The 24,652-nt window shown below is 47.3% G+C and overlaps 2 protein-coding genes across 2 annotated transcripts; one reads left to right on the forward strand and one right to left on the reverse strand.

Annotated features, from left to right (window-relative positions):
* Positions 1–1,509: 1,509 nt before the first annotated feature.
* On the reverse strand, positions 1,510–11,514 carry LOC144104636 (uncharacterized). Its single transcript, XM_077637771.1, has 4 exons — positions 11,149–11,514; positions 4,799–4,837; positions 4,355–4,367; positions 1,510–3,254 (listed from the first exon to the last, which is right to left on the reverse strand). Exons 1-4 carry the CDS (start codon positions 11,272–11,274, stop codon positions 3,079–3,081), a joined length of 354 nt encoding a protein of 117 aa, XP_077493897.1. The 5' UTR covers positions 11,275–11,514; the 3' UTR covers positions 1,510–3,078.
* RpL36A (ribosomal protein L36A) lies at positions 11,502–19,097 on the forward strand. The gene is made up of 5 exons (XM_077637772.1): positions 11,502–11,633; positions 12,110–12,218; positions 13,737–13,804; positions 17,739–17,855; positions 19,019–19,097. The coding sequence occupies exons 1-5, from the start codon at positions 11,631–11,633 to the stop codon at positions 19,037–19,039; spliced, it is 318 nt and encodes a 105-aa protein (XP_077493898.1). The 5' UTR covers positions 11,502–11,630; the 3' UTR covers positions 19,040–19,097.
* The last annotated feature ends 5,555 nt before the right edge of the window (positions 19,098–24,652 follow it).

Here is a 24,652-nt window from a genome sequence, read left to right on the forward strand (position 1 = left end):
ATTTGTACAAGGCTTACACTAGCCTACGGGCTTAAAATACAGTCACCAATTTTTCATTGCTCTTTGTAAAGATGCGCAAGACATCGGTAAACAATCGCTGAGTGGCATTCGCCAATGCCCAGTCAATGACAAAAAGTTTATTCCAATTTAAAAGGCCAAAAGTGGCTATGATGGCAAGTTCAGACCAGGGAATATTCAGCCACGCAAGGTATGCACCAGAGACATAGCTGCTTCATTTGTTGTCATTCCGTCTCTTGCTGTAGGTTGCTGTATGAGCAGAATGAGGCAACTACAACACTGCAGTTTTATAAGCACCACGAAATTGCATGGTTCCTAAAACCAAACCAAAGAGACTAAATTCAAACTTTTTTGCATGTAGGCGAACTTAACACAGCGATCTATGTTTACGAAGTCTTATGCAACATTGCCAATATGCGCAACCATAGATTTCATGCCCACTGCTTTGAAGGTGGTCAAAAGTGCCTTTAATATGCAGTTTGTACAGGCATGGCCCATGCCATCCTGCTGCATAAGTTGGCCCACATATAGTGAACTAGAATACCGAAGCACCGAGGTTGTGTCTATGCCCAAGTGATGCACAGTTAGACCACTATTTCTGCTAACGGCTGTCACTTAACATGTGTTGTTCTCAAACTACCGCGGTATTCCAGTTCACTATGGCCCAAGCATAAATGACATGCGCACAGAGGATTTTTTTCGTCATTGTGCTTTTATCACGTATCTACAGTGTGAAAGTACTTTCCGTTCACAGAAAAAAAATCCATCAAACAAAATGTGAGAAATGTGCATTGTCGTTCAGAGAATCAAGGGGATGGAAATGGCACCCAGAAGAAAGGTAACCCGCACTGTCACGATGGCATTCAACATTTCGAGAGCCTCCGCTGAATTCACCGCACACAACACGGCCTAGGGGTATTGCTGGCCCCAATGGCCTAGGCAAATTACGCAACTGCGAGATGAGAAACACTACCGCTACTGTTAGCAGAATGGAGCCATATGTGAGGCTCCGATTCCCAGCCATATCCTCACACTCTCCATAGCTACCCGCTATCCACACGTATTCTCACAACACTGAATACTTTACACAAAAGCTTGCGATGTTGATGGTATTTGCTCAATGCCGCTGCACTCTCAACTGCAGTTCCAACAAGCTCTGCATGAACACTGGGCAAAAATGTTGCCTCAGAAAAGCTGCTTCAGGAAGTTACGAAGGCTGCCCCTCTTTTGGCAAAATGTACAAGTTGGGCTTTGTCACACGCTACATTTTCCTAGCCAAATTTGACACTGACAGCGATGACGGACTTCGGGGCAAAGACAAGAAAAATTGTCGGTGAAATGTGCATACAAGACTGCCATCGTAGCTTCAGAGAACCAAGTGGAAACTGAAGAACTAAATGGCATTTCCATCCCCTGGTGACAAAGAACTCTCACGCACACACCAAAAAGAGAGCGAGAGAGAAGGGAACAAAAATGAAGGTACACTCATGGTCATGTTTGGTGATGATGCAAAAATCGAGTGACACTGTTTATTGGCTGATCTGATGTGGTTTCTTTTCGTTTCCCACTGAGAGAGAGAGAAAAAAATACTTATAAACACTGTGGTTGCATTGAAATTACAATCGCTATGTCGACCTCAAGAGGGGGAAAAATCCAGGAATTCTCCATGACTGCTGCATCAATGTGACAACACTGCCAGCAATGTACGGTAATGCTTTGCACACCTCACTATTGCAAGCGTGTCTGAACACAATAAAAAAGAAATAGCCACAACAGGCACACAGCACTCAATAAACACTGCATGCCTACCAGCCAGCTCAGCTCGGCAGAGACATCCAGCACCCTGAAAAACAACGCGCTGGTTGAGAATGCATCAACACCCGAAAGGGTCAAACAATGACTGAATTTCAAACTCATCTTTATGCAGCAAGACTCCTTTTGTCATCAGAACAAAGCGCATGATAGGAGTCAATTTAACTTGTCAATGGTAAAGGAAAGAACAGCACTTCAAAAGCTGCACTTTATATAAACAAACAAGAAGTGCCCGACTTCAAAAAGGTTCGCACAACTTCCGTTTAGCGATGATTCATGTGATGCATGTGGGTGACAGACAATGATGGCAAAAAAAAAAAAGAAAACACCTGACACAGCAAGCATGGTGTTCCTTACACTCGGGATGCAAAACTAGGAAATGACAGAAAAAAAAAAAAAAACTGCAACCACAGAAACAAAAAAATTTACAAGAGATTTCAGAGGATGCCAAAAAGAAAGCCACAATGCTGAAACTATCGTGGCACCACTGTCATCAGGCAGAGGCAGACCAACAGGAGAGCTCATAGTGATACTGAAATCAATTAGCAAACAAAAAAAAAAAAAAGACCGGAAGAACTTCCAACAAACACCCCAGCAACCACTGCCTTCTTCTCCCCAACGCGCATGCATAATGTGATGCCCAATGTTTCTATGTCTTCCACAGCGCCCAGAAAAAAAAAAAAAAAAACCTTCATGAACAGAGTGGCGAGAAGGGAACGGGTTTGTGTGTGAGACGGCGGTGATGATTTCTTGATGATAGAAACGACAAACAGAAGAAACGCAATACAATATAAAAACAAAGACCGCGCAAAGAGAGGCAAGACCGGGAGAGAGGGACGAGGGGATGGTGAGGAAGGAGGTCAGGGGAAGAAAGGCCAGTCCCTCCAGATGACAAGGGCGACGGCAACACTGCGGGAATCAACCGGGTGATGATGCCAGACACATGCGCGCTCATCCACACCGCAGCGACACAGGCGACGACGACGGAGTCTGGAGCAGCAGTACCAGCAGCACACGGGTGAAGCCAGCTGAAATGACAACGATGGCCAAGGAACCGGGCAACTGCTCACCGGCACACAACGATGGGGCAGCGGCCGTCAACGCTTGCAGCAGAAGGGACCGGGGGCTTCCTCCCTTTACCGAAGAAGGGAGTTCGGACGGAAGGGGGGAGGTGTGAGGAGAGGAAGAGGGGGAAGGCGCGCGCGCAGCAGCAGCAGCAACGCATTGTCGTCGGTCCCAGCCACCACTTTACGCGTCATCCTCATCATCGTCCTCGGGATCGTCATCCCCCTCGGGGTCATCCCCTTCTTCGTCGTAGTCCTCCCCGTCGGGAACAGCATCGTCATCCTCATCATCGCCCGCCTCCTCGTCGCCGGCGCCCTCCTCATACTTCTCGTCCGACTCTCCATTCTCCTTCTTGTCACCTGCACAGGTTAAACCACACATCAACCAAGCTGATCAGAGGAGACTCCATGCCCCTCCTCCCCACGGGCCTGAACGTTTCAGTGACCACTTCGCCCTACATAATTAGCTAGGGCCCACATGAAAAGGTGATGGCCACGTGACAACAGCCAACCAGTCTTTATTGTTAAGTCATACTGGCTACACTACACTTTAATGCAAATGTAAGCATTGTACAACTAGTGCAATTAGTATTAATGCATTAAAAAGGAGAAACAAGCAGCTGTGTAAAAGCAGTGGGTACCACACGCCTCCTGAATATAAAGATGACTGTCGAAAGTCAGGTGAATGCATCCTAGAACCACAGACTTACACAAGAGTAAGGATATTTCTCTCATTCCTCTAGAATGGTGCCTGCCGGCAATTCAAGGACAAAATGCACACTCAAGTACATTGCCTAGGGTTACTGTGTTCCATTACAATGCAGCAATGAAAGAAATGCTTGGTTAAAATTGAGGTAGTGTACTAATCATAACTAAACTGCCATTAAGCAGCTTCAGTGAGAACCGTAAAGTGCATGAGCTCAAATGCCACCGACGGTTTGCAAGTGTTCCAGCCTCTAGGCAAATATACACAAACTGGCCAATTTGTGAGGTCCATTCAGCACATCAAACAGAAGCACCTTGATGCCACCAGACATGCCTCTATCCCATTAGATCAGAAAGCCAATCAGGGCCACATATTGTAAATTTTTTCTATCATCATTTTATTTTATAACAGTTCCCCTTTTTAAATGAACGCCGAGGACGCCCAGCCAATGTTGGCTCTCGGTAAAAATCAACCCTGTGGCTCTTTCTAAACATTCTGGCATGTGTTTGGCAACAAAATATGCATTTATTGTAGAATTTTTTTTTTTTTTCCTCGGAACTCAGTGACCCCATTAGACAGGGAATGGTGGCATAGCCTAGTCTTAAGGGCCTGCATGGCATTGTTACCATGCGGGGGCCTAAACACATTTCAGGTGACTTGATATGTGACTACGCCAGAAATACCCTCGACTCACACCCCCATCTTATACCCTTTTTGATTGTGATCAGTGACAAATATTAAAACATCAACTCACCTTTGTGGTCCGTCTTCATGCACCAGGCCCATTGCAGCAGTGTCAGCAAGAGGGAGGGAAGAAGTAAAGGAGAAAGAGAAAGGACGATATCACCCAAAAGTCACTCAATATCACTCGCAACAACATGACAATACCGTTCAAAGACGCCTGTTTTGAGTAGAAGAGAGACACCTGACAGGTGCGGCAACACAGCTATAGTAAAGTGTGGTTCAGAGATTGAAATTTTTTTTTCCCCCAGCCCAACACGCCCTGCACAAGGTGACAAAATACTGAGTCATTACTCATTACCAACCACTCGAGAAACTCGCTGATTGCCTGTGCATGCCTCTCAACCTTCGAAGAAGCAACAGATTTACAGAAGCTTTTTTTTTTTTTACGCATCTGTTAGGAACACACGCTCACAGTACTGAATGAGAGGACAAAAGTTTGGAGGTCGGTGCTCACCTTTTGGACCTTCTTCTTCACGTCGTCATCGTCGGCGACCTGCAAAAGACCACAAAAATGAAAAAGAGAGATGACACAAGCATTGAAATGCAGTTAGCCCATGAGAAATTGTCATGTGAACTGGACACCGGGACTGCAAAACTTGCATGATTACTGCATTGGGGATATATTAAATCAACCAGGGGGGTTTCCAAACTGGGTTCCAAATAACTCTGATATTCCCAAGAACGCTCTTTTTAGGTTCCCTGAGCACCTAAATCTACGCATGCCACAAACATCACCTTTGCTTTCCTCACTTTATTCCGGGCTAGGCACATGAAAGGGTAATAGCGGAATGTTTCACTAAACAGGCACTGTCATCATTAATTTAATTTCAGCACTGCCACATGCAGGGTTCCTCTGTGCCTTTTGAGACTCTGTGAGTGTTCCTAGAGGTTACAAATATTGATAACCGCAGAAGTTAATTATATTTAACATGACATAGGCACACTATTAATGCACTGTTCATGGAGAAGTCACGTGTTCCAGAGGTTGAACCAGCATTCACAGAAAGTGCCAAGCAAACACAGCCTAATGTTGCTGAATTACATTTTGGCCGAAATGCCCCTAAACAAACAAACCACATGATCGGCTCACGACCATGGCTGGCACTGACAGGCAACATTCTCAACTGTGAAATCAACGGAAATTACCAACAGCGTATTTCACAAAGCCCTACTCAAGCTATCACATAACTGTAACAAGCAAAGCCAAGACAATAACTTTATTCGTAAATACTGCATTTCTCTGTTTCTTAAGGGGAGGGGGGCAAATGAAAGGGCCAAGTGGGTTAAAACTTTTGATTTTACAATTTACTTTTCCCCCTGTAATTTTTGGGTCATCATATGTCGCGTAGCTCAAGATTACAGCACAATATGCAGCAGAAATGTTGGGGAAAAAGACAGTACTTTTCTTTACGTGTGGCCATAGAAAACTGCGAGTGAATTACGATTCTGATGGTCTCAATGTATCGTGGAATCCGTGACATTCAGATGTTCAAGCATCGCCACCGTAGTGTCACTTTGCATCACTGTGAAGACGAAAGATCAGAGCTTGCGCTGTTCGCAAAGCCACATTTCTCTGACCAAAAGCAAATGAGAGAATGAATCTTCAGGTTGACTTTTTCTGCTTCCACCGATTCTGTAATTGCTATCACTCATCCCTTCGGTAATTTCTCACGAATGACAGTAGAATGGATAAGCACAATTGCCTAGACGTCGAGGAGTGCAATAAAGTTCTCGATTTTCCTATGTATTCGTGTAATAGTACGCTAGAGATTAACTTCCATTTCCGAGAGTATTAGGCAACAAATGGCTAAAGAAAGCCAATAGCTTTATTGCACAAAACAGTGCTTTGTGAACATTTGAACATGAAAAAATTGTGCACTTTTTCTTTAATTAGCAACACCCCAGGAACCACCTTACGAGTGGAAAACTAATCACTCGACAACTGTAACAGCTAGCTCAAACTACGATGCAACTCTGAAATCTGCACAAAACGTTATATATGAGCCAAATTTGCTTACATTTCTTGTATACATAACGAAGTTTTAATCCTAGCAGCACATCTGATTTTGCTTATGGGGTTTAACATCCTAAAGCGACTCAGGCTATGGGATGCTGCACTGGAGGGCTCCGGATAACTGCGATCACCTGGGGTTCTTTAACATGCACTGACATCGCACAGTACACTGGCTACTAGCCATTTCGCCTCGATCGAAAATGCGACTGCCGCGGCTGGGATCAAACCCACGTCTTTCGGGGCAGCAGCTGGGTACCATAACCACTGAGACGCGGCGGCGGCTACTTCTGAGTTGTATTAGTGTAGGTAAAATGAAAGTTAACATCTGCTCAGACACTGTGGCCAACATCAAATCTGAATGGTTTCAGTTTTCCTTTTGCGTGGCAGCAGATGCCCCCACGCCTATCTGGCCCCCAAGGTAAGATGCTGGCACATCACTGAGGTACCCTACCTGCTGTGCTCTTTACGAAGCCAGGTATTACAAATCCTTCCCTCTCTTCGACGACAGGTGTTTCTGAAAATGCTGCATGAAGCATTGCCAGTAATTCCAAATTGAGCAACAGTGGCCACCTGCTTCCACAAAAATTAAATTATTTCTTGGAACAAAACTGCTAGCACCATCTGTAGCTAGTAAGGCAAAACTGGAATACTACAGCGAGCGTTCCGACCTCCTTACCCAGAAGAATAGGCTTCCACGTTCTTCTGACCCCGTTTACTTCACTAACACAACCCATACTCTCAGAGAACTATTTGAATAAATAAAGAGATTTAGAATAGTGCATGATCACTTACGTATGTTATACACAAGCATTTAGACGGAGGTTACAGTGGAAATCGCATAAGCACATTTAGTTTATCGTATGCCAACCTGAACGCAAGGATAGCGCAGACCACAGTGGCGACATCTGGTGTTAAAATGTGAAAAAATTTTTGACATTTTCCGCATTTAGCCAAGGTTATCCAAGTTGTATCGCTTAGATAGCCAGTTCCATGGCCAGTTAAGTCAAGCCAGGGCCCAATTTCTTTTAGGTAACTGAACCGAGCAAAGTTTTTGATAATGTCATGTTGAGTTCTTTCAGGCCCTACTCCCTACTGCCGAAACGACTACATTTGGCGTAAAAATCCAAATCAAGGCAATCAACAGTCGGCGGTGTTTTGTTGGGTTAAGAACTGTGGAATCGTTACACAGAATCAAAAATTGGGCACATTTATCCCTCATTCGTTATGCTCTTGGCGAGGGGAGGCAAAGCAAATATCACGTGTACCATTTAAAGGCAATGAATATGCCTAAAAACACAATATAATTGACGAATTCGCTCCGAAGCAGGTGACGTGGGTGCTGCCATCTTGACAATGCTATTTTTCGTTTGCGTAAGCAAGAGCACGCACGCTAAATTCGAAAAACAGCGTACATGCATGAAAACCACGATTTGGGGTAGCGTTTGGCGCATGTGCTGTACAAAGGACACTATCTTATAGCATTTGCTATGCCTTTGCGTATGTCTGTGGGCCTATATTAAATATCTCTAATGGCTCAAAACCACTTTGCGACGACCCACTCGTGATGTCACGCAGCTAAAAATCTTTCTGGAGGGAAAAAAAATTGCTTAACGTGATTTTCCTTTCCCATTAACCCAAATCAACTGACCAGAAAACACCAAACCTCTCTTCTTACACGAGAACAAGTTCGTGGGAAGCGGTGCAATTTAAGCCACCCACGCACTCCTCTCCACCGACAAGACCCTCCATTGTACGCAAATTGCTGCCCCCGAAAGCGTACGAGCGAACCTCGAAGCAACACGTGCCCGCTCAAGCAATCGGACGCCAGGCAGGCGGGACACCCACGCGAGCCACAAAAGGCGCACTGCAGTAGGTCAACACGCGATCCCGCAGCATCTGGCGAAGACGTCCGCTAGGGCATTACGCAGCGCTGCCGACGCCAGCGATTGCGAACACACACGAGTCTCGCCGATTTTTAGTTCACTGTAGCGAATTCACTCCAGATAAGAACTGGCATTCCTAAACGCTGCCAAACCTCGACAAACGTGGCCGTTCGCGACAATTTTTAACGACTGCTTACCCCCCCGCCCTAGATCGCTGCCGTCGACAGCGGTCGCGGCGGTTTTCCGCAGCTTTAGCGCTTTCCCCACCGGCAGCGACGCCGAACAAGGAGAAGCAACAGAGCGCAGTCATCCGACAAACAGCGCGCGCACGACGTAAGCCCGTTGTCCCGGCAACGGATGCGGGGCCCACCAATGGGGCGCGGAGGAGAGCCCCCAGCGGTGGCCAATCGGTGCGGGCGCGCACGTTTGAAGGTGAGCGTGAAGGACGGCGGCGCCGGCTGCGCGAGCGGCCGCCGCGCCGCCGGTTCCAAAGATGGCGGAACCGACATCGCGGCGCAGACGACGCTGGGAGAGAAGCGATAGATTGCCGCGCGCACGCACATACAACACACAGGAGGCTTCGCCACACGTTAGCGCCCCCTCTTCGCGACGCGCTAATTGATCACCGCCGCGTTGGCGACCTAGCGCAACAGGATGGCCGACCGGCGGGCCGATGACGAACATGTCGCCCGGCGTGCGAGGGAAGGAAGGGGATGCTGCCGCGCGCTCGCTTTCCACGAGTGGCGCCTGACGCATAGCGGCGGCGGCAAGACTAAAATTAGCGGTGAAAGGCCACCCGGCGTCGTCGCTGGGACCGAGGCCTGCCTCCCTTCCCATTCTTTATTCGCCGGCACTTCGCGCGCGCGCAGCGCGATCAACCGTTGTCGGCGACCCAGAAAGGAAGCCGCCGCGCTCCAAACGGTTTCTCCAGAGGGTTCGACAACCACAACCCACTATCGATCTTTTTTGCTGCTTCTCCGCTGACCCCCCCGGACGGTGGAGGAGGAAGCGATTGGGGAAAGGAGGCCACGGCGGCAACCGAATCGAATATCGCCCCCGCCGACGATACACTTCCCTCTTCGAAAGGATGGCGGCGACGGTTGATCTTTCCCCCACGCCACACACACACACACCCAGCTTTCATCACGCAGCCGCTTGCTCCTCGCATCATTAAAAAAAAAGAAAACCGCCCGGTCTAGTTTTCGACCGTTCTCCCAGGGACCGGCGAGCGGGCATTTCAAACATTCTTCTGCTATTTCTGCGTCCGTGGAGGTAGCAACATCAGCAGCTTCTTAATTCGCAACCGGTCGCCCCCTTTTTTTTTTTTGGTTTTTCTCAGCACCGCAAACTATCCAGCGCGACGCTAGGCCAGCCAGCCAGTTTTCTGCGCCTCCTATTCGCAACGGCCTCGCCACACGCGCTAGATTAGATACAAAAACCGGGGTCGACAAAGCTCCGGAGCGCGCGCACCGTGCCCATAGATTAGGTACAACGGTCGCAAGGAAACTGCGCGGCTAACTGACGCGCACCGTTGAGAAGGAAGGCAGGGGAGGGGGGGTGCTGTTAAAGGCAAAAAAATGCGGCGAAAGCAAAAATAGAAGAAGCTCTACCGGCGGACACTGCTGGAACGCTATCTCGCTCTGTACACCGCCGGTGCAGGTCGCGATAACGAGGGAACAAGACGGGCGGGAAAATTCACTGGTTGGCGGCAGAAGCAGAGTTCGTTGGTGGGCAAAGAACTCGCCGCGCGTCGGGTGGTGAGGGGGGATCGACTAAACAAAAGCTACGGCCGTGCGCGCAGGCCACAGCGGAGCCAGAAGAGCAAATAAACAAAAGAAAACACAGGTAAAAAAACCCGGCGCATCATCGTCGTCTTGCGCGGGGGGCAAATGGTCGCTACTGGGCGCGCGCTTATAAATAACCCCGACGACGACACACGCCCGCACACACGGAAAAATACTCCAGAACCGCGCGACTGACCCGGAACCTATCGCACTTCTCAACTAGCGACAGAAGGCGCGCTAAGCGTGGGGGGGAGGGCAGAAATCAGACGGAGACTTCGAAGATGGTAAACGATGACGAGCCTGGATTTCGATCGCCGAATAGGAACGCCGGGGTAGTAGCGCGGCGTCTACCCAAGGCTTCGCGGTGGAAAAAGCGGCCAAACCGCGAAGGGAAGAGGCTGCTGCTGCCAGCGAGCGGCGCGAATTAAACACACACAAAAGCGCGCCGCATCGCCGGCTTCTATGCTTTGGCGGCGAGGAGCTGTCTCTGAAACGTGACAAGACGCGCTGGGCGAACATAACGGTGCGCAAGAAAAGAGCGAAAAAACGCCCCAGACTCAGCCCTCAGCCACGCAGCGCCGTAAACAAGACAGAAGCGGAAGCCCGAGACCTTAGAAAAGGAAGGGGGGGGGGGGGGGGGGCGAGTTGGTCGCCGGCCGCAGCGAAGTAAGCCGCCGAGCCATCGGCAGCGCGCTACGGAGGCGCTGAGCGAAACCAGAACTCGATGAGAACAAACTCGTCGCAGATTTAAGCAACACGGCTTCCCTCGAAACGGAAAAAATCAACAGCTGCAGCCGGCGTTAGGCTTAGCGCCGGTCTCCCCCCCCCCCCTCATAATGACTGATGTTAATTCAAGCGGGGGGGCCCGGCGAGAGACCGGCGCGGGCCGCGAACAGGAGCCCGCGCACGGCTCGCGCATAATCGGCTCTTTCGCTAGCGCTAACGGACGCCGTCGAACGTTAAGCACCGCCGACGCGTCGGATTTCGGCCGTCGTCGTCAACGCTCGTTAGAAAGAAATCGCTAAGAACGTCGCGACTAGCGCCGGCGTGCTCTAGCGCCGCGCGGCTTGCACAACGGACATAGCAGCGCGAGCGCCGGTGTCGAGGCCGGCTCGCCACTCACCTCGGCCGAAGTCCGTTTTTGCGGGGATTTCTCCGTCTTCGCATCCCCGGCACCCTTCTCCTTGGCCGAGATGACTTCGTCGGCCTGCTGCGTGGCGACATCGGCTTGCTTGTCTGCTGAACTCATCGTAAATGTGCGAACTGCCGGAGAGCCGACGCAGCTTCTCGCCTTTGTTCAAATTCGTAAAAATGGCGCGTGGAACTGCACGGCGCAGACGGCGCAGACGAGCCCAAGTTGCCCAACTTTAAAGTGCGCTGCAACCCTCCCACTTCTACTTTGTTGAAATTAAAATTTTGTGGCACAAGTTAATAAAATACAGCTGCAAGTATGAGCGGCCAATTTGAGTTCGTCAATGATGTCGAAAGCGACGCTGCCAACGAGGATTCCAGTGCCTTCCCCCTTTGCTACCCCCATTTTTTGTGCCACCAGAAGTGACGTCCTAGCAACGGAAACGCGTCACATCCTCTTTAGAAAGTGGCAAGATGGTGAGCACGTATGTTTTTCGGGCCGGCTCGGGTTTGAAATCGTATTTAATCATACTGATAATGTTTAATCGAAACCGCATATTTAACGAATCGATAAAGTGATCTCTGAACCACCATTTTATGGAAAAATTTCGGGCTAAAGACCAGATTTTTTTCTGAATTCAATGCCTAAAAACATCGGTGGCGTACACGGCCAGGATGCTACCCCTGAATTGATACTCGTGGTCGTGCTACATTGGCGTCAACTTGAGCGCATTAATTTAATTTAGAGGTTATATTGTGTTACAAGTATAAGGATTTAATGACGGTAACACTGTTTAACTCAGATCTCAGATTTTCTCGCGAGTGGCCTGTTCAATCTTCCAGGGCCTGACGCTGTTTGTGTACCCTTACGACTAGGGTGACCACTTTGCCTGTGCGGTTACAACTTTTTTTTTTTTGTATCCCTGTGTGCGTGCGTGCGTGTGCTGCGTCAGGTGAACGTGCCCAAACAGAGACGGACTTTCTGCAAGGGCAAGTGCAAGAAGCACACCCTGCACAAGGTGACACAGTACAAGAAGGGCAAGGATTCCCTGTATGCCCAAGGTAAGTCCAACCTTTCGGACATCATCCTTAAAAGTATTTTTGCGAAGCGACCGAGGAGTGCGCTCAGCTTGAAATATTCGCGTGCTTGCCATCTCTGTCATTGATGTCACTGTCATTCAATTCAGCATCGCTGTTGTGCTGTTCAAGAAAGAAAAAAAATTGGGGAGGTGCGTTATTCTCAAATATTTCTTCACATCGTAACAGGATGTGTTAGCGTGCTTACCTGACGGAGGCTTGAGTTTTGATATTTTGTTTGCCCTTTGTACCCCAATTCACGAAATGACAAGCTTGTTTCTCATTGGAAACAGCTTGCGCAGCGCACACTTTAGTGAGTTATAAATTGGTCACGCTTGCTGTAACCATATTGGGCGACTTTTGTAAATTGTGTACTTCATGATATTGAGTAATCGGATCTGGATGCCACATGTATGCTTGCGACCCCAAGCTCCGGCCACCGCTCTGACATTGTGTTCTTGGGCAGTTAAGACTGTATGGGCACTTGAGACGTATGGCGTGGGCAGTTAACTGTATGGTGTGCTGAAATATTTAAATATGTAAATGGTTCCCGACACTGCAGCCGCAGGACTCCTGCTGCATGCTGTGAAGAGCTTACTGTTGGAATATGCCAGCCAGTCAGCACAAATCGTCGCAGTTTGGCTGGTTCAGCGCATGACAGCCGTGTTGTCGATGTTATAAACCATTGTTCTTAAACCCAGTCGTGTAATTACATGCCCTTTTTTAAATGCCACATTGTTTGCTATTGCACTCGCACGGTTGGGACTGCATAGAGTGGTCACCATGAAACAGAACAGTCACATTATTCAAAATTCATAACAGTGCATTGACTCTTAGCTGTGCGTGCCTGCGGGGATGTGTGCAAGGAAAACATCTGATGCGGCTAGTTTTTTGAGTGATATCGAGTCGTTAAATAGAAGGCAGTTGAATACATTGTTTGCGCAGATATTTAGCCTTCGTGCGGGAAATGGTTTTACGAATTGGAAAAACAGCGCAATCAAAGACGAGACACAAGAGAAGCACAAAACACCAGTGGTTGTGCGGTATCTTTCTCATGCTTATTTTGTGTTGTTACTCGTGCCACAGCACTGGTGTTTTGTGCTTCTCTTGTGTCTCGCGTTTGATTGCGCTGTTTTTCCAATTCGTAAAACATGTACCAACCAGCCCGTATTTGCCCTCTTCGGGAAAAGGTTGCGTCTCGGATTTGCACAATTCAGTTCAGAAAAGTACTGCCGCAGATAGCCTTTTACTGAAACTTAATAAAACATTTATTATTAATGGTGCAGTGTTTGAACTGTGTGATTGTCTTGGTGCTGGCAAAAAGCTGAATGCTAGTGTGCAGCAAGTTTACTGGGTGAGAATGTGTTGCTTCGTGTTTATGATGACTGGTGTCAGATTCTAGTCGCTGTAGAACGGTTTCTTTTTCTGAAAAACGTGAACAGTTGAAATTCACTATGCCATTGGTGGAACACGCATCTGACAGGCGGCTCTCCCTCTTTGCAGGCAAGCGGCGTTACGACCGCAAGCAGAGGGGATATGGTGGTCAGACCAAGCCTATCTTCAGGAAGAAGGTGAGAAATGGCTGGTTCTCCGTTCAAACGTTTCATCCTATGTTATGCCTTTTGCTGTCAAAATGGCTGTCGCTCGTGTTTGGACCCGAAAAAGAGCGGCTGGATTTAAGCGCGGCTTCTGACTTGGTGCACAGAGGCTTCCGCAGCAATTCAAGAAAGGGGAGGGATCGTGTAAAGTGTATATGCTGTGTCTTGAGTGTTGAAAATTGATGAGCAGTGTGCAACGTTACGTACAAGGGAATTTGCCCCTTGACTACATGCGGCAGCTCAAACAAAAATGCATTTGGCTCATTTCAATTTGATTCCACTTGGTTGAAATTTCTGTCCATTGCAGGGCGTAAACAGGCATAGCAGTCTCACCTTTCTGTAATGTGTTCTTGCATTATTTATTACTTCATAATAATTGCATAGTTAAATAATTATGGGCACAGTACTTAGAAACAATGAACACGATAACTGCAAAACACAGTAAATGTAAAAGTAAGTGTTTTTAATACATGATGTTAAGGCTGTCTTTTTGTGTCCACTTGTTATAAATTTCTTATAGCTGCTGTTATCGCCTTTCTCACTGCTGCTGAATCTGGTGACGAATCTCATGGTTCCCGACACACTTAGGTCCTTTTTCCCGTATGATAAGCACACAGATAAGTTCAAGATTAAGCAGAAACTTATTGTGTGGTGCTTAGCGGGCTCCTATTTTGCACCTAGTGAGGGAGAACTCCCGCTGTTTTCCAAGCGCATCCTATTCCGCGACATAAGGACATTCTTTAAAGCGAAAGCCACTCGCCCCGGACCAGGTTCGTCTTGGCTTCATTGTTGTATTGTTCATTTGTTAGCTCGCTGCGTCGTGTGTGTGTGAGGTGTGGAGCAGGATCAATTTGCGTGCATGAACTGCGTTGCTTGCCAGCGGTGGCTTGTATCCAAAAAAAAAAAATACTAGAGGACGTTTACAACATACAAATCTATGCAAACGCACGGATTGGTGCTATAAAGAAGACGATGATGAGCGGGCAGTGCTGAGGGAAGGAGCAGATGGAAGTTGAAGACGACGGTCTTGAATGCACAGCACGATAGTGTGGTGCAGTTTTAGTGTTCGGATGCGGCGACAGCCTAGTGATATCTTGCAGCAGCCTTTGAAGCTGATCCGTTCGTGCCGCTGCGGGCTCGACTTCCAGTTGTGGATGTTGAGGTGGTTTCTTCTGCTCTTTCTTTCTATGCTTTGAGGTGCACATACAAAATACGATTTTGCTTGACTCTGAACAGCCGTATTAGTGCTGTTGCACTAAAAAACACTTCCGTATCTAGCTGCTTTCAATTACTGTTCTGCTCGGGCTGCGAGATACCCTGGTCGCTTCAGTGCTAGGTTCTGTCTGGGACACTCATTCACATCTTTATTTAGTGATGCCAGTGTCATGTCTTCAGTCGGTCCCTGACCGTAGTGCGTGTGGCAGGTCCATTTCCATGTTCATGTTTTTTTTTTGCAGTTTTGGTGAGGGAGAAGTCGTAATTTTGAGTTTGCCTGAGAACGCGCCTATTTTTTTTTTTTTCGAGAATGAAACTAAACCCACGTTTGCTCTTAAGACTCTGCTGATGCAAATCAATGCAGAGTCCTTTGGACCTGGTAGGATTTGACATGCCTTGAGTATAATGCAAGCCACTGGTAAGGCAAACGGACCTGAGGCAATGGTCCAGCGGATACGGGGCAGTTGTTCCCATTCAGCCATGCCAGCAACTGGTTCAGGGGCGTTAGGCATGCTGGTAACTTTCAGCAGACTTAAGTGCCTTGTGGAGAGGGTGGAAAAAGGCAACATGCCGCTGATTTGTAACTACGTACCTGTGGATTGAATTACGTACCTGTGGTTTGAATTGTGGTGCTGGCTCTGAAAAAAATCGGTTCTTGGTTTTGATGGTTTGCCCAGTTCAAGTTGGTTGTGTATGAATGAGTTGGAAGGAGGAATACGAGATGGTAGGCTGCCGAGGCTTATTGTTCTCAAGGTTAGAGAGATCGGAATCATTGTTTTCCGTAGCACGTCACGCATCACCCTTTTGAGATGCCAGCTCTCAATTAGTGTCTCACTTACTGCGCTCATTTTTCGTGCTCTTGCTTCGTGTGCAGTTGAGGTTGGTGTGCGGGTATGAAGGAGATGGCGTCCCAAGGTGTTCTTGGGAACGTTATTGATGCTTTCTGCCCATGGTTGGAGCAGAGCATGAACTACTCGTGATGTGGCGGCAATATCCTTCTCTCAGTCCCTGCTAATGATGGTTAACTATACATTTGCTGGCTTGAAGAGGAACGCTATCTCTAGGCTGTGAAAGCCAGCGCTGAAGTTTTGAAGCTGGTCGGTATCGGTGGCCATGCAGGAAAAGGAACGGGTGGCATACAGGCAGTCATTGATCAGTGGTGCGTTTAGATATGGTTGGTGCTGGGAACGAAGCTTGTATGGGGATGAGCTGCTTCCATTAGCATGGCATAGCCAAATTTGCTGCAGTAGCTTAACAATGGCAGAGTCGGCATGGAGTTTGGGGGCGAGGTTGGGCATGCGTCCGATCTGTTGACATGCATGTGGACGATCTTACTCGCAGAAGCCGCTGTTGAAGACGTCATAGGGGGTTCAGTTTGCGCGCTGCCTTTCTGATGCTGTAGCAGCAGTCCGCTGTGAATTCGGTAGGCGCCTTATTCTGCAACAGCGATGGAAATCTGCGATTTGGATGGCTATAGAACCTTTATTTGAGGAAGGCAAGGATTAGTTTAAAATTTTGTATGAGAAAACCTTGGACAAACCTGTGGGAGTATGCAGATTGCAGAATGAGGCTGTAACTTATTGCTATGCATAGTGACTGTGCGTGTTGTGTTGGAGAAATTGCTGCGGTGCTAAGCAACAATTGCTTGGACTGTGGGTACTCAGCTCTCGATGCAGGGATTTTTTTTTTCTTTTTGTCACGGTTACACGCTTTGAGTTGGGTGGAATGGTGCTTGTCAGTGGAATCCAGGAACCAGATTTTTTTTTTAAGCAGCTCTTGCTGTTTGTAGTTTTCATGGAGGTGCTTTCGAAATTTTTTCTTTTCTAAGGCTGTTTACAGGCTTCTCGTTGTGTGGTTATACCCTGTTTCATACATAGCAGTCAATGCTGCCAAGCAAGCAGGCCTGTTTTTGCAGGCTAGGTGTATGCCCCAAGAGTAGTTCACCATACAACCGAAGTGAACACAGGCATATTTTGTTGTGACAAATCTCAAGTACCATGTCTGGCAACCTCCTGCACTTCGTTTTACCTCTTGCCACATTTTTGTCCTGCGACTCGTCGAGACTTTGAGGAGCAAGATTGACATGTGGCAGTAGGATCGTGGCAGGTTGGGTGAATCGCTCTGACTCCAGCCGCTCCTGAAAAGTAGTTAACACTCAGTGAAAAATTACAGAGGGCCCGAACATTGAGCACATCAGATTTGACCGTGATTCTCAATGCCAGCGCTTCGATTTATGCCGCTCTACATTTTTGTTCACTCACCGAGGCTTTGAAACTAACGAATGATACTTGGCAGAGTAATATGGCTTTGCAGGCGTACTACTTCCCCTGCCTCCACGGTGTTGACTGCTATGTACGAAATGGAGTGTGGTATGTCAGATCCTTTGTGTCGGTTGGGTACGAAAGTCTGGCTTGCAGGCCAGTCACTGGGTTATCTCAGTGGAAAAACCTCTGGTGTGGGGTAAGACTACAGTGACAGGAATTCTGCCCACCAGCAAATTTTTTTTCCAACTTAGCCAGTTTCACGTCTGCACCTGATAGGCAGATGCGCTGAAAGGCTTTTCTTTGAAAAAATTAATTGCCGTGCAGCGTGTCTTTGATGGTTTCCTCTCGTATCTCGAGTAGGGAGTACCAGCCTTGCATGTGGTTGTTTCCTTGTGCTGAGACAAGGACCATGCTGTGGTATCGTGCAGGCCAAGACAACGAAGAAGATTGTGCTGCGCATGGAGTGTACAGAGTGCAAGAACCGCAAGCAGCTGCCCATCAAGCGGTGCAAGCACTTCGAGATTGGTGGCGACAAGAAGCGCAAGGTAATGCGTGACGCGCAGCTCATGCGTGTGTCCGCTGTTTATTAGACCCTTGGGGCGTGCAGCATCGCAGGAGAGGAGGGGCTGGGGTGGATGCGAGGGCATGAGAATAAGCACCCGAGAAGTCTAAAGATGCTGTGCAGAGCAAAAGTTTGCAAGAGATATGCTTGTTAGACACAAGCTGTGGTGGAAAAAATTAATTCTTCCATGAAAAAAGTTCAAGAAATGCGTTGCCTAAAAAATACTTCCTCCTCCAAGGGCAACTCATAAATCCTCCCTTAATAACCCCAATAAGCAGTCTAGACAGATTCAAAGCACTCTGCAGTGGAATGCTTCATAGCTTAGGGCCTTAAAAATCCATCAGTGAGCATTGTGTTTTGTGGTAGTGAGACAAGAGAGGGTCTTGCTTCAATAATGTGCTTGGTTGGTGCATCTTGCACTGTGCTAACATGACAGAAGTGAGGGTGCACATGTAACACTTGTATGTGTTCTGCTTCTTGCGTTGTTGTTTTTTTTTGCTAAAAGTGCTGTCATGTAGTGTATTTCGATATCCCCTCTAGAGCAGACAGGCATCGCATTGTATCTTTACATAGCTTCTAACCTCAACTATGTAATAACGAAATGAAGTAGGTGCATAGTGCACTTCACAATCTTCGTTCTCTTTAACCAGGAGCCCGAATTGTGATAGCTGAATGCATTGCTTTGCGGATGCATTTGTGCCAGTTTTTATGGATTATACATGCGGACAACTTTCTGTGGCTCTGCTGCCGAGGCTAGGCAGGAAAAGGCTAGGAGACTGGCCATGTGGAGTGGGCTCCTCAACGCTAGTGACCCTGCATCCTCTTTTCAACTTTCCCCTTCGTACTTCTGCACCCTTAGCCTGAACATTCTGCGAGTGTGGTAGGGCGGAGATAAAGGGATGGCAAAGGCAAAAAGCGAATACGAAGGGCCTGTCAACTAACGGGGGCACAACGAAGGCCTTTTCCACAGTGCTGTGATAGGGGAGTGGTCTTCCCAGCTGGCAGTTCACCAAGGAATGTTTAAAAGAGCTGTTGGGTGTCATTATATACTTATTGCATGAATCTCAGTGCATTCTTCAGTGTCCGAATTTGTCTGGGTAGAGTATTAATGTGGGCTCTTCTTTGCTTTTGTTTTTCATCTTACAGGGACAAATGATCCAGTTCTGATCTGCCCGTGTACATTTCCAGAGCTCAGCACATAAAAAAAAAGGCCTCATCCGTCAAATGGTGTCTTGGTGTGTTTTTTCTTTTTGCAATTACACGAACTCCCCTACAGCTAACTGACCTACAAACATCTCGCTGCACACCGCCATGTTTCACAGTCAGCTGCAGCAGGTGCGTTTACCTAGCGCTGAGCAGTTCTGGGGCACAAGGCAGGTAGCGGCGGTGGCAGATTTCTACTCTTGGCACAGTTGCAATATGCGAAAACAGTGTTTAGTTGTTGCCTTAAGCCCTAAATGGTCAAAACTGGAAGCCAGCTACCGGAGGTGATAAGAGAAAACGGAAAAGCTCATTGCTAAGACTATACTACTTAGTTTCATGCATTGCAGTCAACGCTGCCAAAGCTTGCGTCCCTTGTCACGCACACAAAGTCGGCGCCAAAAAACTAGTTCGCCGTACAACTAAAGTGAACACAGCTATACTTTGTCGCAACAAACCTCTGGTACCACGACTGGAAACCTCCTACACTTCGTTTTACCTTAAACTTTCCTGTCCGCGCCTATTCTCGACTATCGATGGCTCCAAATTCGTATTTTTCCGCTTTCGAAATGCTCCTGGACAGCTAGAGCCATCCAGTGAGTAAAAAAGGAACCCTTTCAGTTTCGCTTTGCGTTTTGTTTTTTCTGCCGTACGGTGATTTTTAAAGGCCCTCTGGAGTTGGGTGACTGGCGTTCGTTTACATCATGGCGCCGACTTTGCGTGCCGCTTGGCACGTTTCCATGGAATTTCATGCATCTGAGAGCTTGTTTTTGACGAGAACAGCAGCAGTGATGACTCAAAAGATGACTGGTTCTTCAGACGCAGTTTCACGGACGGTGAAACTGCATCTTATTGACCCGGAACGTCGACAGCCATGCTCTGCAAAGTTTCACTTTCTCCTCCGAAAAGTTCCGCTTTTGATGCACGCTGATCGGAAGAGATCAGAGTGTTCTGAACGTCACAACTCTTATTTGCAGGGTGTCAATGGCTTTCAGGCGGGATTACTTGCCGCCGGCAGCGCAGTGAGGTGTGTTTTCCGCTAGAAAACAGCCAGGTGTCGACCTCGGCGTTGCGTTCCGGAGTGCCGCATGATGTTTCTCCAGAGCCGTCGATTTCTTCCTACTGTTTTTCAACGCTGAAATCATCAGTAAGATCTGCAGGAACACTAACAAATATGTGTGGATGCATATTTTGAAGAAACCGTCGTACAATGAAAAAGGCTCATCTTTGCGAGAGGTCACTCCGGAAGAGATGAGAAATTTAACATGGGTGTTGTTCAAGTTCCTTGATTGCACTGGTACTGGAACACTGGAAGCTTTTTTCAAAATTCAACCTTGTCTCCCAGTGTATGCGCGAAGCTGTCACACTATCGAAGTAATTTTTTTTACAGGCCTGGTTCTGCTGAGAGTGATCGCGAGAACACGATTCAAGGAATTGTTTGCCTTCTTGAGTGCGACTGATGTGGAGGAGGTCACTGCAGCATCCCACGGCTAGCCTCACCGCATTTCTTCTCTGATTGAACATATCACGCAGTTTTTTCCAGCTGGATCGCTAACAGTCTGTTGAGAGAATGGTGAAGCTGAAAGGTGCAGTTTGGAATTCGGCAGTACATCTGAGACAAGGCAATAAAATGGGGCTATAAATTATGGGTTCTGGCAGATTCGAAAACTGTCTGCACAGTTCAATTTATAGTGTATACACAGGGTAGCGTGAAACACCTAGCCCACAGGGCTTTGCGTTCAGTGTTGTGATGAGGCTATGCGATAACCATCTTGATCAGGGCTACATAATTTTTTGGACAATTTCCCCATGCGGGCATCTGCTTGAGCGCAAGATACATGCGGTACCCCGTGCAAAGATCGCCATTGCTTTCTTAGTGAATAGAAGGATAAAAATATTGGAAAAAAAGCAGAAAGGGGTGACGTTTGCTGGCTGTTTGCTGGCTGCGGGATCGTGACATTTTGTACCTCCATTGGGAAGGACAGGAGGGTCATCCACATGTTATCAACTGGCCACATGGCAAACAAGTTGGTTCTCACCAAATGAAAGTCGACAATGGACGGAAATCTTGGGAAGCCAGAACTCGAGTGTAATGTAGGCATGCTCAGCGTGCACAAGTCTGACAAAGTGGTTAGAAGCTACAATGTCCTCATAAAAGAGATGTCTGTTGGTGGATAAGCTGTTTTCACTGCGTTGATATAGCTGTAGTCATCAGCTTCATACTTGCTGACGCGCATTGCCAGGAGCATCCCGATGTGCCAGAACTGTCAAGGAGCTTAAGAGTTGATCAGTTCACTTTTAGGCTTGAACTGATAAACTCCTTGGATTTGATGAGCCACGTCCTGGAGATCCCAATGTTAGCTCTTTGTTTGTGCCTCGAGTTGCACCTCAAGGGCTGGAGCACAAGCCCCAGGAAATGGAAAAATACTGTAACTGCAAATTGTGCTATGAAGAAAAGATGGAACAAAAAGTTTTCTGTGAGATGTGTGGTGAACCTCTGCTTCACAGTAACAAGGAACTGTTTCGTGCAGTGGCACGATTGTAGGACTACCGTTTCTTTGCCAAATTCGGCGAATATTGTATACAGAAAGCTAAAATTTGCTGCTGTGTTTCATTAGTTCCTGTTGTGAACAACATTTTGAAATTTTTTGTTTTGTTTTTGTGAAGAAAATTTGAAGTTCTTGTGCATTTTCTCTTTGTGATTACAAATTCTTTCATAATTTTTTTCATCACTTACTCAATAAACCTGGTGATTGAGACTAATACCATTGTGAAGAAAATTTCCTCCTGTACAATTTGATACCATACTCTCCTGTATCAATTAAGTTTTGCTAAAGGACTGACACCACCCAAAAGCCGCCACTTTTCCCGCAGACAGGAAAGTGTTCACACTTTTTCATCTTCCAACTCGCCGAGGCTTTGCAGAGTAATGATGTGGCAGTATGATGCGCAGCTGGTAGGGCAAATCAAATTCATACTCTCATTGGAGTTCACGCTCTGTGCAAATTACACCCAGAGGCCCTTTACATAGAGCCCCTCTCAGCCTCAACTAATTTTCAATGCTATCACTGTTTTATACTGCTTTGTTTTCGTCGAAACATTGACCAAGGCTTCGAGAAACAGAAAAGCTCATTGCTAAGACTACTCCTTTTCAAACATAGCAGTCAGCGCTGCCAAAGCTTGTGCGCCTGTTCACGAACACTAATTTGGTGCCCAAAAAGTAGTTTGCCATAAAACCAAAGATGTGGCAGAGTAGTATCGTTTCATTGATGTGCTAATTCCGCGGTGTTTGTTGCTGTGTATGAAATGAGAAGGTGCCTGGGTTGAACCAGGTCGTAGAAAAAAAATGGCTTATGGGCATCAAGCCATAAGGAATAGCCACATGTATCCAGTACTGGCCTCGTAACATGCTCAAAACGATTAAAATAAAAATGGCCAAAGAGAAGTGTGCGAAATCTGACTGAAGATATATTGTGTGGCCAAATTTGTAGGGGGGGGGGGGGGGGGGGGGTTGTAAGGTAAGCAACCAATCGCAATAGCTCAGGGTATCGGGTCGTCCACATGCTTAACACTGCTACTGCGAGAGTATCGGAAAACTAGTGAGGCATGGATTTAAAAAATTCTACAGAATGGCTACTTTCACTGGAAAGTTCTTTCATAAACTAGAAAACTTAGAAAAAAAAGAATGTATGCAGGTCTCATTTCTGAATGCAAACTGGTGTTGTCGAGACAGTTGTTCTCGCTACGGCGTCCCTAATAGCCTGAGTCTCTTTGGGACGTTAAACCCCCATAAACCATAAAAGTTCTTGGTGATCCTCGAGGCTTTGTTACAGGACCATTCACTTCCAAACTGTGGTCCTTGCAGGGTCCAAGCAGGGTCCTTGCAGGTTGGAGTCAGGTTTTGAATGGAATAGTTATACCTGGCTTTATATCTGCTTTTCACTGCAATGAATGCACCTTTTGCTGCCGCGTATAAAAACCAGAAAGAGCAATTGCATCTACTCTCATAAGAAACTTTTGGCATACCTCTCTGCTTGCACAACATCAACAGCTCGGGGCACCAATCTGGTTGGTTTTGAAACTTGATAGCTAAGAGGGAAGCAACTGGATTATTTTGTCTGGGCACTCTTGGCTTAGTTGACTGCATACCTCAGCAAAATAACGAATGCTCATTCAACCTCTCGCGCAAGTAAGTTGGATCAACCTATGGGCTCTCAAACTGTCTTGCGGAGGCCCATGCTCGCTCGGACTCTTGAATTAGCGGGGGTCAACCACTCGTGATGACTCACTTCGACACTCGACTCATCTGGACTTCCATTGTTCTTGTGCCAACTGCGCTTTTAGTGGTAGCAGTTGGTGATGACCAGTCCGAAGCCTGTAAGCAATACGTGGGCTTTTATGGGAAAAAGAATGCATGTTAAATGCCGCTGCGGTGGCTCAGTAGTTATGGTGCTCGGCTGCTGACCCGAAAGGCGTGGGTTCGATCCCGGCCGCGGCGGTCAAATTTCGACGGAGGCTACATTTTAGAGGCCCATGTACTGTGCGATGTTAGCACAGTACAGAGTCGATCAAACTTGTCTACAGTGCTTGAGCGGTGCAGTCCGGTGGAAATAAAGTGAAATTATAAAGTAGGTATTGACATTCATTGATAATACTTGCACTGAAGAGCAGCCTAATATTCATGTGAAACGCACACGCACCAGCGCCTTACCCTCAGCAAAGCAGCTGCGATAAGATTTAACTTCATTTGCTCCGCAGCACACCGCTCGAGCGCTCTAGACAAGTGTGATAGACTCTGTACATACACAGCACAGCACGATGTTAAAGAACCCCAGGTGGTCGAAACTTCCGGAGCCCTTCACTGCGGCATCCATAGTAGCCCGAGTCGCTTTGGGACGTTAAACCGCCATAAACCATAAACAATGCTTGTTAAATGCAAGGTGGTTATGAAGAGATGCAAGACACAGTAGTGTTTAGCACTCAGGCTCTGTCATGCTTGGCATTGCGAGCAGAAGAAAGGTGCAGCAGGTACCGTACGAAGTACCCCCCCCCCCCCGAGCCCAAGATAGAGGTGGTTGTGAGGAGAGGAAAGGATACTGAATTTTTAGTGCGCGTCACTCGACACATATGCTTGCTGTATGGCTAACCGAACAACGTAAATGTTTACCCCTTGTAAACAGCTTCTGGTTATCACCACTGAACACACTGGGAGTAGAAAGTATTGTACAGGGCTAATGCTTGCAGAGATTGAAAGTAGTCATGCGTGAGCTGGTCAGAGTGCTTGATATACCTTATCTGTGTGTTGCACTGAGTGGTAAATGAGCTTCAAACTGTGCCGTACACTAAAAATACCGAAGGGTGAAATATTAGAAATGTGACTGTAATGCTGTCGCACCCTATTCTTGAGAAAACGGGCAGGTTTCGTGGTCCTTTCTGCTGCATTGGAAACCAAAAAGGATACAGACACTGAATTTTGTCTGTGTTCTTCCTTTGTAATGATATGCGAGACATTAGTAAGCATAAATCGCCATGTGTAATCTGCTTATGCCTGGAAAATAATTTAAATTTCTTTTCCCACGC

Source organism: Amblyomma americanum, chromosome 9 (genome assembly GCF_052857255.1).
Source record: "Amblyomma americanum isolate KBUSLIRL-KWMA chromosome 9, ASM5285725v1, whole genome shotgun sequence".
In the NCBI taxonomy this organism is placed as follows: Eukaryota; Metazoa; Arthropoda; class Arachnida; order Ixodida; family Ixodidae; genus Amblyomma; species Amblyomma americanum.

What these genes read in the sequence shown, in the direction of transcription:
- LOC144104636 (XM_077637771.1), bottom strand. Translation starts at nt 11,274, where the DNA reads ATGAGTTCAGCAGACAAGCAAGCCGATGTCGCCACGCAGCAGGCCGAC. An exon ending in AAAAACGGACTTCGGCCGAG is followed by an intron (nt 4,838 to 11,148) that starts GTGAGTGGCGAG and finishes GGTCTTTTGCAG; the next exon opens with GTCGCCGACGATGACGACGT.
- RpL36A (XM_077637772.1), top strand. An exon ending in GGATTCCCTGTATGCCCAAG is followed by an intron (nt 12,219 to 13,736) that starts GTAAGTCCAACC and finishes CCCTCTTTGCAG; the next exon opens with GCAAGCGGCGTTACGACCGC. An exon ending in GTGGCGACAAGAAGCGCAAG is followed by an intron (nt 17,856 to 19,018) that starts GTAATGCGTGAC and finishes TTCATCTTACAG; the next exon opens with GGACAAATGATCCAGTTCTG.